Below are 14,782 nucleotides of genomic sequence, written 5' to 3' on the forward strand. Positions count from 1 at the left end.
CTTACCTATAACATCAATATACTCACATATTGGCACAATGCACAAAACTGGTTTCATGATTGCTACGCGAATATAGCTATCAACAAAAAACTCATTAAATAGTGTTTAAGGTTTCTTTTTATTTACTTGTTTAACCCTTAGACTCTTTCCCGCCGAGGATATATAGTTAGAATACTGAGTTCAAAAAATTATTTGGATTAATTTTTGTTTTTCTGGGTGCTTGTTTTATCTATTTGTTATACAGGTTCATTTATGTTAATATTCAGTTTTAGGCTTTTTCCTCCCTGTTATTATTGAACTAACTTTACACATTAAAAATATAAAACATTAGCATGATTCAAAACTCAAATATATAGAAAAGTGCACTCAGAAGCTCCATCAACTTCCCTAACATTCCTCTCCTGTTTTCACCCCTCCCTTGAAGGCAACCAATTTCATTCTGGGTTATCCTTCCCTAAGTTTCTTTTTGCAAAGTAAGAGAGCAGTCCTGTGTCTCTGTGTGATGTGTGTGTGTTCTTGTTGTCCCCTTTCCTAATATAAAACATACTACACTAGGTGTATTCTTTTGTACCCACCTTGTTTTACTTAATAGTGTATCTTAGAAATTAGTCCATGCCTGTTCATAAAGATTTTCCTCATTCTTTTTACGGTTGATTATAGTACTTCATGGCATGGGCATACCGTGGTTTATTCAGTCTTCTGTAGACGGATTGCAGTATTTTGCTATTACAATTAATGCCACAAAGAACAACCTGTCCATAGAGCCGTTGTTATTGTTGTTGTTAGATTGTGTATTCAGAGTCAATTCCCCAGAAGGAAGGTAGCAGAAGCCCTGTGAATTACAGTGATTGACACTAGTGCTGTGTGTTCACTCCCAGGAGACTTGGATGCCATGACCGGGCTGGAGAAGGAGCTGGGTACTGCCAAGGAAGAGCTCGAGCTCATGGCTAAAAAGGAAAGAGAAAGCCGGGTGAGTTTTCTCAGGGAGTCTCATTTCTAAATCCCTTTTCTTTTCTTTCAGGATAGTTTCTATTTAAAAAACTACAGTTGTCCAAGTAAGTATACTAGCTAGGTCCCAAAGCAAAGTAAGACTTTTCTTTCAGGAGAAAACCAGAAATCGCTTTATATACATATTTTCTCAAAACATGCTCTTATTTTTATACATGGAGACCATTAAACTTTTAAGTGCTGAAGAGACAAAGACTGCTCTCTCTGCCCGTCGCTAACTAGAATCATTGTAAAGAACTTGTGAAAAAGTGAAATACTGTATAAGGGCTGCTTGGAATTGTGACGTTAGATCCGCAAAATTAGTTTTAAAAATATGGAACAAAAGACTTTGGGGAATGATCATTAATGTTTATTGACTACTTGCTGTATGCAGTGGACCGTACGGGTACGTAAATTAGCACTAATGCTTATGACTCTGCAAACTGAGTGGTATTGACCCTATTCTATAGATGAAGAAGATGAAACACTGATTTTTTCTTTTTAAACATAGAGTTGGGAAAGTGTCCTGTAACTAGTAAGACATCCTGAAGCTAAGATTTAAATTGAGGTCTTTTGTGACTCAAAATACTTGCTAAGAAGTCATGACTTGGAGCAGATAATCTTCCCAATCTTGGGCCCTACTTCTAGCAATGGAGTTTTCATGAATTTTCTTAGAAGAGGCTGCCCAGCCTTACAGGAGAATCCCTTCTCTCTCTGCCGCCCCGTACAGCTGGCTGTATGTCCAGCTGGGAAAGAAATACCAGGGCCACGGTATAGAGGTACCAGCTAACACTGAAAGCATCTATTTCAGAGGGGCAGCAGTGTCATGGGCTCCTAAATTAAGCTTACCTGGCTAGTCAACATCAGTTATATTCCACCTCTTTGCCAGAGTTAGGTCTAAAATATAAAACCTGTATTCGCGTTTGTGGTTATCTTATTGTACTTCCTCATTTCTCCTCTTGTAACTATATTTCTCCTTATAACCAGACTACTGTTATGTGACTCTAGTTTTGAGGATATGAAATTGTATGACATTTTAAAAATACCAGTTTTCAAAATCCCCTGGTTTCCCTCCCAGTTTTGTTTTTTTTTTTCCTTTTTTTGGTTCTACTGTAGCCATTATCTGATTATTCACATCAGGTATTTCAGTTCAGTTTCCACATGCTATTCCTGTTTTTCCCACATATACTCATTTCAGTGCAACGTTGCTTTTTGGTTCTGTACTTTTTGGATATGTACCAAAAGCCATGTCGATTTTCTCAAATTTTTAAACATCCGCCCTCCCCCCACTGTCTTGAAATAATAGTAGCAGTGGTAGCAATAATTAACATTCACTGATTGCCTGCCACACACTTTTAAATCCATTTTCTCTATTCTCATATGGCCCTGAAAAATAGGTATTTTTTCCATTTTTACAATTGAGGGAATTGAAGCTCAGTTTAAATGCCTTATAGGAAGATTCTGCCAAGAGTTAAAGCCCATGTGTGCCTCACTGCAGACCTTTATTATGCTGCAGTAGTGTAGCTTCCTTGTGATTGAATTTCTCTTCTATGGAGCACATACCCATCTATATAATGATAGGGGCCTATGAAGAGGGCCCTCCTTTTTCATACCCAAGATCTGATCAAACTGAGAAATAAAGTAGTGGCAGAGCATTTTTATTTTACCAACTGCATTACGGACACAGGCGCAGGTAGAGAACTTAATGCAAGAACCAAGAGGCCTGCTAGCCAACCCCCAGAACGGGGTAGACCTCTGTCTACCTAAGTCCCACACACAGCAGGCCTGCCCTTGGAGAAACAGTGGCAAAAACGGGCTTCTTGCAGCCAGTGCTTCCCCAAAAGAATGATGGAGCCAAGTCAGGCATGCATGGCTTATTCTTCCCCAGTATGCCATTCAGGTAAGTCCCTTCGCCTACCTGGGGCTGAGTAAAGGAGTGGAGACAAGTCAGGAGTTACACTAACCGAGGTCCTTCCTCATGCAGGGAAATGTGAGAAGTATTTCTTCCCAACATGCACAGTAGCCCAGGATATCAAATAACTGTGTAGTTACAAATGATGAGCCCACATAGTGAACTGTCTGTGTTGATGGGATTAGAAGTAAGGTCTTTATTGCACACAGCTCACATTTTATATATTAAAGAGGCACTGCTTCCTTTAGGAAGCTTGACTATGCCTTAAACTCACTGGGGGGCATCTGTCTTCGTGTGTCACACCTATTTTCTTTTTTTTTTCTTTCTTTAAGGCTTTATTTTTAAGTAACCTCCACACCCAATGTGGGACTTGAACTTACAACCCCCAGATCGAGAGTCACATGCTCTACTTGCTGAGCCAGTCAGGCTCCCTTATGCCTCTGTTCTTTACATCGCAATGTCGTTCCTTAAAATGTTTACTTAACAAATCACTTGCCATCTCCACGAAGGATGTGTGGGTGTAATCAAAGGCGTTATAGCCTTGTGTGCGGAGTCTGCTTCCCTGAGGTCACTTCCTGGCTCCATGAGACTTGGACCAGGTTCCTTAATTTCTCTCAGCCTCAGTCACCTCACATTTAAATTGGGGAAGAGAAGACCAGTTTATTCTGGAGGGCTGTTGGGAGGATTCACTCACCTGTTATTTTTTTAAGTGACATAATAAACTCCTTAGTTAAACAAATTTGATGCTTTATCTGCTAAGTAAAGTGGAGGACATCATTGAACCTGCCATCACCGCGTCCCATAAAACACGCCTTCGCACCACACTCTGGTGTATTGATCGACCAGCAGAGGACTCTTCATCTTCTAGTTTTTACCCACATTCCTGGCTGATAGTGATTTCATACAGAAAACCTTGGTGTTAAAATGGAAATGCGACAGTTCTGGTCCCCCCTGACACTCACTGCAGGATTCTTTCTCTCCGCAGATGGAACTTTCTGCACTACAGTCCATGGTGGCCGCGCAAGAGGAAGAGCTGCAGGTGCAGGCCGCCGACCTGGAGTCCCTGACCAGGAACATACAGATCAAAGAAGACCTCATAAAGGTCTTTCAAAGCTTTTTAAATGACTACAGCTCAGAACATGTAGGGCACCTTCAGACCTTTGGATACTTTGAGTCCCCGGCCAGTGCTTACTTCCTTTGTGCACTGTTAGTTTGAGTCTCTTAGATGTTACCGTGTTCTCTTTGACTTCGTTAGAGTGGCTGAGATCTCATAACGAATGTATTGGTACTTTTCGTGTGTCTTACCGGTATTCCGCTTGAAAGCAGAGCAGACTATTTCAGGGACATTGGCTCCTTGGCTTCTCTGCTAAATAGCATTCTTATTACTAGCTTGTTTTTCTTTTTGTTTGTGTTTTGTTTTGTTTACTTTTAGGACCTGCAAATGCAACTGGTTGATCCTGAAGACATACCAGCTATGGAACGCCTGACCCAGGAAGTCTTATTACTTCGGGAAAAAGTCGCTGCAGTAGAATCACGGGGTCAGGAAACTTCAGGAAATCGAAGACAACAAGTAAGCTGTTAGAATATAAACCTTGATGGATGTTGATGTTGATGGAATTTCATAGAGAATCTGTGCTCTAAAGTTTCCTGTGTTGGTCAGTAGCAGTGACAGAGGCCCTGACATTTGTAGTTCCTTTGTAGCTACCGCCCCATATCTGACCTTTCTTCTGTGCCAGACTTTTTGAAAAGACCTACTTGCCTGTACTCCCTGCCTCTGTTATCATCTCTTTCACTAACGACTCATTTCACTCCAGTCCTAGCTTTTAGCTGGAGCAGTTCACCTGCACAGACCTCTGCTGGTCATACACTATCTTCTGTACAGCACTTTCCGTAGCTCACTGTGACACCTGTCTGTGACTGTTGGTGTCTCCTCCACCTACCAGGTAGTAAGCTTATCCCTAGAGCAGAGCCAGGCACGTAGAAGGTGCTCTATAAATATTTATTGAATGAATAAAAAATACCAGTAAGTCCTACTGTGTGTCTCCTCCTAACCCTCCCTCTCTTTTCCTTCTACTTTCTTCTCTTAGCCTCTTCCCAGTGCTTCTGGCTTCTGTCTCTTTCCTCTTTTATCTCCCACATTTGAAATCTGCCCTATAGAGTTTTAAAGATTAAAAATAGACAATGGACATTGACATGAAAGCTGTAAAATACAATAGAAAGTTTAAGTACGTAGTTGGTGAGTTTTATTGGTCACAGTGCATGCTCGTACATTGTTTTCGATGCTCTCTCAAGATCCACTGTGGGTTTGTGTCTCCTGTCTCCATCTGCATATTCCTTCTTTTACTCAGTTGCTGCTGATGCTCGAAGGGCTGGTAGATGAACGGAGTCGGCTCAATGAGGCTTTGCAGGCAGAGAGACAGCTCTATAGCAGTCTGGTGAAGTTCCACGCGCATCCAGAGAGGTAAGAGAGTGATGGCAATATTTATCCTTCTGTTCGACTTTAGGCGCAGATGCTTATGATCTCGAAGCAGGAAGAAAAAGAAGCAAAGACATACTAGCACTACTCAGTTTGTCATTTGTCATGTGGATGGCTCTGAGCCTGGTGTTTAAGTCTCAAGTCAGGAATAGTCCCTATTTCATATAGCTACACAGTGATCAAATGAGAAGACTTGTCAGACGTCTAAACTAATGCCTTGCATATAGTAAACATTCAATTCCTTTCCTTCCTCTGCTCCATGTCCTGGTAAGGGCTGTGCTAGTCCAAGTGTAAGAATATAAAGGGTATTGATACTCACTAGGTATCATGGAAGAAAATATATTTGCCATGATGGCCAGTATCAACCCAGGATTACTGTTAGCCATCATGATGAATATGTTTGCTTATACCTCTTGATTTTTGGTCATGTATATTACAGCATTCTGGTTCATTTTCTATTCCCATAATTTTTTTTCTCATTTTGCCTTTACTCCTCACCCTTTTGTCTTTCCTAATTTTTTTTCTTTTACTGTTCCGTTTCTTCTAGTTTTGTGTTCAATTTAAGCATTTTTTTCTTTCTACTTAAAGAAAATGAAAGCAGAAGAGAGGTATATAGGACAATGATTGTATTACTTTTTTTAATTCTTTTTTTAATGTTTATTTTTGAGAGAGAGAGAGAGAGAGAGTCTTTAATAACAGTCCTAGGTGGCTCAGTATTGCTTCAATTTGCATTAAGTTTTTCCTAGGTTTTGTTTTTTCAGAAACTAATACTCTTAGTCAAAAAGTGAAATTTCTTGGGTCACCTGGGCGGCTCAAGTCAGTTAAGCGTCCGACTTCAGCTCAGGTCATGATCTCACAGTTCAGGAGTTTGAGTCCCACATCAGGCTCTGTCCTGACAGCTCAGAGCCTGGAGCCTAATTCGGATTCTGTCTCCCTTTCTCTGCCCCACCCCCACTCGCCCTCTGTCTCTCTCTCTCTCTCTCTCTCTCTCTCTAAAATAAACATTCTAAAAAAATTTTTTTAAAGAGTGAAATTTCTTATTTTGGCTATAGAGGTGTGAGCTAAGTCTTAGGAGCTATGGTTTTATGTGACGTCGGCCCAGAATCTAACACAAAGGGGCAAGCTTTAATGAAAGGGGCAGGCCCTGCTAATGTGTCAGCAGTGAACAGTAGCAGTACCAAAACAAAGACTGTGTTCATTTGCCGTGTCTCGGACAGAGTCCTTTAGAAAGCCTCGTGACCCTTTGGAAGCACATGTAGACCCATTACAGTTGATGGCTAATCGATTTTCCTTCCATGTGGCATGTTTACTCAGCTCTGAGAGAGACCGCACTCTGCAGGTGGAACTAGAAGGGGTCCAGGTGATACGTGGTCGGCTAGAAGAAGTTCTTGGAAGAAGCCTGGAGCGCTTAAGCAGGCTGGAGACCCTGGCCGCCATTGGAGGTGGGGAACTGGAAAGTGTGCGAGGTCGTCACAAGCATGCCTTCTGAGCACTGGCGGGTCAGGCTGCAGCCCAGGATGGAGAGCCTTGTTTGCACTAACCCCAGAGCCTTGTCTGCCTCTGGTAGAGTTCAGTGGTGACTTGCTAATGATAGAACTGCCACAAGGAGCATCCGCTACCCAGTGAAGCTCACTGTAGTGTCCCTGTTTGGCGCTGTACAGACCTATCTCTGAATGGAATGGTAGAGGTTACAAATTGAATGCACACCTTTCAGATCATTCCATTTCAGTTTTCCCACCCATATTCACTCTTTCCCCCAGCCCCTCCTCATTCCCTCTTCACTCTCCGTGGGCCAATAAAGTTTATTCCTCCCCTGCTATCACCGCCCATTTCATATGTACCATATCCTGTCATAAATGCATGCATGTGTATTTTTGCCATTATTCAACTCCTGCTCTTTGAGTGAGAGAATTTTTCTAATCAAATAAAAGTTTCAAGATGAAAGAGAGAGAGATTAAATGTCCATAAGAATCACTTTGCAAAAGTGGCATAACCCTTAGCGGAAGGTGATCACAGCGAGTCTGGCCGTAGCAGACTGCAAGTATTAAAAGGGTGAGGTGAGGCGAAAAGCAGAGGCGAAGGTCATTCACGTGCTTACGGTAAACCTTTTCCTCTGATACTGTCTCAGAGTTGATATTGAATCATATTGATAGTGAAATTAGATTCAGTGCAGATGAAGTTCCATTGGTGTTTTTCTTTAACAAGGGTGTACTATTTAGTCAGAACATTGCTTCAGTGAGAACGCTTCCCATGTCTTTCAGTCACGATTCTTTGTGTAAAAAGATAATATCAAATGTACTGCCCCCTCTAAATTCAGCATCTCACTAAATAGCTCATTGCAGCAAGAGGAAAGCATGGCTTATGTTTTTTCCATTTGGTAGTGGTGCTAGGTGGAACCCTAGGTTTTTCATGTTCTAGTGCTTCTCCTTTACTCCATATTAAAATAAGTAATAGGCTTTGGAGTGTTTGGTTTAGGGGAAAAAAAGTCACAGATCTGGGTTCACAGGTTTTGGTCACCGCCTCAGTGCTTTCTTATGGTAGCAGGAGACGCGTAAGGAAAGGGACCCCACACATTGTCCTTCTACTATCTTAAATGTCAAGAGTATAAATAACCAGGATTACTTTGGAACTTTGTAGGTTCAGCACCCTGAGGTTTCATATTTCTGCTGGTTGGAAGTTTCCTGGATTAGAAGTTGAGATTTCCATTTTTAAACACGGAATTTGGGGAACAGGGAAGGAGGCGATCCAGCATCACAAACGTAACTGAGTCTTCCTCAGCTAGGGGGCGCACAGTGATTTTTCTGTTTTCCCTCCAGTTTTTACAGGACACTTGTATTTCTTTCACATTCCTGTGTTGACATGGGTTGCCCTGCATTCTGAGTTCTGTCCAACTTTGTAACCTTAGCCATGCCTGTAACAACAGATAGAACATCAGTCCAACCAAAGTGGACCGGGAAGAAAATGTTCCCCTGGAGAAACACCCTGAGATTTTCTGATTAAGTATTTTGCAAAAGATTGACGGCCATAAGCCTTCCTCTTAATGGAAATGCTTTTCAGTTTTAATGGCTGTTGGGGTGAACGGTCATTTAAGGAAGGAGATAGGAAGTGTCAGAAGAACCACCCATTTCTTAGTCTTCCAATCTTTAGGGACCCCTTCCTGCTTTTTGTAGTTTTCTAGAAGTAACATGGGGGTAATTGAACTTAAAGAAACTTCAACCACCAAAGACTAGTCTGTCATATGATTATGAGGCATCTAGGAAGTGTTTTTTTCTTTTTAAATTTTGTTTTTTGTTTTGATTTATTTTTGAGACAGAGAGACATCATGTGCAGGGGAGGGACAGAGAGAGAGGGAGACACAGAATCTGAAGCAGGCTCTAGGCTCTGAGCTGTCAGCACAGAACCCAGTGCGGGTCTCGAACTCATGAACCGCGAGATCATGACCTGAGCCAAAGTTGGACACTTAACCGACTGAGCCACCCAGGCATCCCAGAAGTTATTTTTTTCTTAATTTTGCTAACAGACCAAGGAAGCTTTTAGATGTCCTTCCTGTTAAGATTCAAACATGAGTGACTTTTTTGGGTTCTGATGGCTCATAGTGATTACAATAATTTCTGATAATTTGTACCCCTGCTTCTATCATCCTCCAAGAGTAGAAATTTCCCTTAGTATCCCGAACTGTTACTAAATGTTAGAAATATTAACGTAGCTGGATGAATGATGAGAAACCCAACTTCCTATTGAAAAATTACGCTAATAAATTAGGGAGGAAAAAGTAAGTGAATTCTGGTCCTGATTTCAGTTCCAAAGAGACAGACTATTGCTATAATTACTCACCTTTAATATTGGTCTGTAGAGAACATTTTGGAAAATTAAGTGATTTTGTTGGAAAGGATAAATTAAGAGATTGATTCTGATACCATAGCTGTGGCTAAAATCTAATGTCCTGGAATGAGGCTCGCAAACAGTACTGCCTACAGAGGGCTTGCTAGTCTAACAATTTGTGTGATAATTTGGCATCTTATTAGAGAACTCGACTCTGATGAATTTTGTTCTATAACCACAGACAGAGGATGCTGTGATTGGCCACACCATTCATATTATTTTATTAAGTGTGATATAAAATGATTTCCATTCTCTCTTCAAGAGTACAGACCCTTTATCTTACTGGGTTATTCTGCCTTTGTCAGACATTTTCAACATTACAATAATTAAAATTTTTGTTTTGTTCATTTTATTTTTTTTTGAGAGAGAATATATGAGCAGGGGAGAGGGGAAGAGAGAGAGAGAGAGAGAGAGAAAAAAAAATCTTAAGCAGGCTTCATGCTCAGCACAGAGCCCAATGCAGGGCTGTTTCTCACAGCCATGAGATTAGGACTTGAGCCGAAATTAAGAGTCAGAAGCTTAACTGACTGAGCCACCCAGGTGCCCCAACATTACAATAATTTTAGATAAAAACATCATGTGCTTGTAGAACCTGGTGATTCAATTAAAAAAATAAAAAGATCTTGAGAGAAAATGGATGAATTATGTCCAGGCCATGCTTAATTGGAAGCACACGACTTAAATTGAGTAAAATCCATATGGATAGATTTGGTTTTTCTTACAGTTTCATTTTTGAATAATGATATGCAAAGTCAGGATGGTAAGAGGTCAGGGTGGATGAAGCCTATAATTTTTAGAGCTGTAGAGCTGCAAAGGGCCTCCGGGATTTATTTAATGAGTGAAGTGAGGACCCTTTTGATAGATACTTCCCTTAAATTCTTTTCTCTTGCAGGTTTGTATTGTTGAAGTCTGTTGACTATTAATGCCTCGTAGAAATCAACATTTTTCTGGTGTTTTCTTCTTAGCTGTTCAGCCAAGTGATTTTTCTGAAAAGGCACGACCGGACCATTTTAATATTGTGAGCCTTTTGCTTTGATAGATGTGCGCTTATCCTTAGTCTCACCCACCCCTCTCCCACACCTGCTTCTCTTCGCTCACTGTGGACAGCAGGCAGTATTTTTGGTACTTCTACTTCCTTATTCATATTTTGAAAAGATTTGTCAATGTCTTTATGAACAGTAAGAGATTAAAGATCAAGAAAATTGTGCCCTGTACAGGATGTTAGATCCTAGCCACAAAAATGTTCCTAATAGGTTCTTGAGTATATTCTACTTGTGCAGTTTATACCTAAGTGACCGCTGGGCCAAGTGTACATAAAAGACCTTTCACTTTTATGCTTATTTATGCTGATTTGGTATTTGGTCCTGGGGAGTTTGGCTTTAGATTCAAAACAGTTCAAGGAAATTGGTGTTAGTTCTCTCTCTTTTCTAGTTGAATCTAGGGTCCTCTGATTAGGGAAAGGAGAAGCAGATCAGACTCTACCAAAAGTTGCTCCTTTCACTGAGGAATATAAGGTGACCTACCTACAGTCATTCCCTTTAGACTATAAACCATAGAGGGAACAATACTTCATTACTTCTGCTTTCCTTGAGCTACTATTAGGAAACTCTCATTCCTCTTTGGTGGGATAAAGGTATTGTTTTTTCTGGTTTCATGGTCTTTTTATATGAAAAATTCCTAGAATCTTCACATTTGGTGTCCCTGAAAAACTCAAGCTGCCTCTTCAATTAGGGCCTAGGTAGTAATTCTCCAGATCTGCAACCGGTGTCCTGCGGGGAAAGGTGACAAACTTCCTGGGAAGCCAGGACAAAATATTAGTAGCCCATGCCTTTAAATTCCACTGTCCATCTTGCCTCGTAGAAATGGTGCTAGACATAGAATGAATGAAATTCACTTTCTTTTTCAGAGACTACCATCATGTGAAATACAAACACCTAGAGTATTTTCTCTCTTTTCTCTTCAAGTTAAAACTTGAAGACCTTTTATTTCCCCCTTGGTAGTAAAGAACCATTTTTACTGTAGAAAGAGGAGCTAGGAAAATGGAGCTTGTATGAGGCAACCCGGTAATAAAAAAATCAAAGGAATAAGTCAATGGGACAGTACATCGGGTTGATTTCTGTAGGGTGATAGTTTCTGAGTCTTAAAACGTTTTTTGGAATATGGATTTAAGATACCCTCTCACTAGACATGTAGAGTAATAACTTTGTTAAATAATTTCATTATAATTAGAAGACGTGTTGCTTTTAAGTAGTCTGAGCATTGACAAAAGGTAAGTCCTCAACTTCTTTGTATAAAATCATATGAACCAGAACGAGTTTCCCAAATAAAATTTTGCTTGTAATTTGCTTCCAGTAGAGGACGGGAAGGGGTAGGGAAACCCAACACGCAGAGGGGACAATAGTAATTTTACCAGGTTTCAAAAAAGAATGATTAAACTTATAAAGTGACATACTAATTCTTTTTCCATTACTTTCCCTTTACGTTGTTTAAAATCAAATTCCAGAAATAAAATTTTTTATTTATTATACTGTTTGCCTTTTGCTAAAGCTGGAAGGATAAAATAGAAAGTTCAGTGAGAAAATGTTTACTGGGAATAGTGAAGAATAAGGGTGATGAACCAAATTGGCTTCTTTGTTCCATTTAGAACCTCCTGATGGTCTAGCACATGCATGTAGTTTTGCTTTTAGTGCATGACATGAGTATGTAGTGCTTGCCTTTTGCAGTTAACAAAATCATTTTTCTAAAATACCAACCTCTCAGTCTGTAAACTTTAGAGGCATGTGTGTGTACAAATATGTTTTATAAATCATGAATTTCTGTTTCCATGAAGTATTCAGTTTGATAATAAACGCAGGTTTACTTTGATCACTTAAAAGTTTGATCCTAGGGCTGTTGAGAAAAACTGAAGTGATCTCATAACAATTTAAATGAAGAAGGAAGTGACATATTAAATGATCCAATAACTACTATCTACAGAATGATCTATCTGGCAGTAGAGTATTCACAGGACTATTTTTTTCACCAAAACAAGCTGTACATTTTCCTCTGGAAGTTCATTTATTCATGCACTGTGCTGTGTTCAACTGTGTTAACATTTGTGCTGAAATGGAGAGTGTACCTCTTAAATACATAAGTGTTAGAATTTAGCTACTTTAGTTGAGACTCGGAAGATTGTTTACAGATCCAATAAAAGTATCAAAGGCCAAACAGTAACTATTTGGTTTCATTCTTGAAAAGATTTATGAGAAGACATAGAGAAAGCTCATGTCTTTGTTTGTTTGTTTCCTCATAGGACAATCAGTCCATTGATCATTATACTTAAATTCCAAGTCCAAGTTAAGGCTCTGGGATCAGTGAATGCTCTTGTATTTATTTAAAGGAAGGAAGAGGAAGAAGTCTGGATTATTCTTCCTCAAGGAAGTGAGACTAAAGAAACAGCATAACGCTTCCCCCAGAAGTGTGAAATGAACTACTTTACCTTAAAAACTCTTCCTCGTCTCCTTGCTTGAAGGAGCAGCAAGGAGGATGGAGAGTTGAGGAGTCCGTTGTCACAATGGCTGGTGCTATTCCCACAGATGTTCCGGGAAAAGCCCGCTTCGTTTGTTCTTTGAGGGGGACAAAAAGAGTCCAGGAGCAGGAAGAATTCCTTGACATTACAGAATCCTAAGTCACTGGAAAATGCTTTCTGAATAAATTACAGGCTGGAAAGTTGCTTGAGAGATGTTGCAGATTGATCTAACGACAGAGATAACGCCGGAGAGGGGCTTGACCACAGACAGCAGATTTCTTTTCTAGTTACTTCTGTTCCAAGATCGGATCCAGGATCTGTCTAGCCCAAGCCTTTTATTTCTCAGCGGAAGCTTACAGAGGACTACAATTTTTTTATGGTTCAGAAGGGAATGGATGCAGATGAAATGGCAGTTTGTCAGGAGACCTTTCTCGTTTGTCATACAGCATCATAATATATTTAAGTCAGGGATATTGTCTCTGGCTCATGATGTGAACAGGTGAGAGTTCTCACAGCACAGGGCACAGTGCCGAAGAGTCAAGTGAGACGGCCAGGGGTTCTGGGCCGAAAGCCCAACGCTGAGGGGAAGGTCACCCGGGGCTTGGCACCACACGCCTGCTCCTCCTGTAGGGTTCTGCTCCTTCGTCCCCTTTCAGAGTTAGATGTGACTCCCACTATGTTCTGAGTAACTGTACGGGAAGTATTACTCATTTTCTGTTGGTTGAATATAAATGGCTTAAAGGGGAAACAGTAATGACTATAGAGTAGAATTTGGGGAAACCCCAGTTTAGGCTCATTACTGAAGAACAAAAATAACACTATATGACTTTTCCCCTAAGGCTTATTCATACAAGATGGCGTTGTAAGGCAGTTATAATGTAATGAGGATAAATCCTGTCTGTAAAAGACCTGTTCAAAAGAATGCATCCTACTTTACTGACCGTTCTGTTTTTGCAACTCTCCTGTGCAGCAGAGAGACCCAAGAGTAGCATTGCAAACCTCCTGTTGTGGGAAACAGACAGACAGGAGTAGGGAAGTGCAGATAGATGCCATCAAGATCGTCCAGTTAATACCATTAGATATAAAATTTCTCTCTGCTGATTACACTTAGGCTCTGGGGCCACTTTTTTTCAGCCCATGGATCCATTTCAATTTACCAACAATAATACTAATATTGTTTAAAGGCCATGTTTATTGGGTGCACACTGTATGCCAAGCACTGCTCTAAGCACTTCAAAAGCAGCAAATCCTCTGAAGTTCACTACAACTGTATGGAGTGGATATCACTATTAACCCTAAGAAGTGAGGAAACAGTTACAGAAAAGTTGTGACTTGCCTGAAGTCACATAACTAATGACAGAAGCAGAAATCTAATCTAGCCAATCAGCCTCCAGAGTCCATGTTCTTATTAATGATGCCATCCTCGGTTTACAAAGCTCCACAAAAATTTCAGTTTTTGTTTCAGTGGTTAAAAGAATACATAGCATAACACTTAAATTTTCACTTAAGGATTTATCATATTTTCAAGGTTTTATTCTGTGCACTTTATCAAGTCAGATAGCTGGTAGAAAATAATTTTGTAAACCTAAAGGGGAGTTTTAGGTACCACATCGATTATATATGTGAAATATAGAGAGAAATTTGCAATTTCTCGAATTTGAAAACCACCAAAGCCTCCAATAAAAAAATTTTTAAATAAAATTTCTAGTCTAACATATAAAACTTAACCTGGAGAAGAAAGTTAAATTTGAAGTGACAGACTCTTTGTTTTCAGGGCATGAAATTAACAAGCAGTACATTCATGAATATAAGTTAGAGGTACTAGGTAGGTAGGAAGAAGTTTGCATTGTAAAAGCTTAGGAAAGTGTATTCCCTCACAAAAGAGAAGTTCTTTTATCACTGTTGGTCAAGAGACAAAAACAAATCAAAGAAAGGTGTCTAGGGTAAACTTATAGGGCTCTATGTAGGATAACTTATTCCAATGTTTTCTATAAAATTTTTCAGCATTATTCTAGCA

The 14,782-nt window shown here is 40.0% G+C and overlaps 1 protein-coding gene across 14 annotated transcripts in view; it reads left to right on the top strand.

Moving 5' to 3' along the window:
• LOC144234341 (myomegalin) overlaps nt 1-14,782 on the top strand; it is a 189,231-nt gene that overhangs the window by 130,393 nt on the left and 44,056 nt on the right. For 13 of the 14 annotated variants that reach the window (XM_077767682.1, XM_077767740.1, XM_077767733.1 and 10 more), the window contains 5 exons: nt 879-970; nt 3,885-4,001; nt 4,332-4,469; nt 5,248-5,360; nt 6,690-6,817. In XM_077767682.1, the coding sequence (XP_077623808.1) occupies nt 879-970; nt 3,885-4,001; nt 4,332-4,469; nt 5,248-5,360; nt 6,690-6,817 (588 nt within the window). Of the gene's footprint in view, nt 1-878; nt 971-3,884; nt 4,002-4,331; nt 4,470-5,247; nt 5,361-6,689; nt 7,320-14,782 lie in introns of those variants that run through there. The other variant, XM_077767719.1, reaches the window with a different exon arrangement.

The sequence above is a fragment of the Crocuta crocuta genome, unplaced genomic scaffold (genome assembly GCF_008692635.1).
Source record: "Crocuta crocuta isolate KB4526 unplaced genomic scaffold, BGI_CrCroc_1.0 scaffold180, whole genome shotgun sequence".
Taxonomy (NCBI): Eukaryota; Metazoa; Chordata; class Mammalia; order Carnivora; family Hyaenidae; genus Crocuta; species Crocuta crocuta.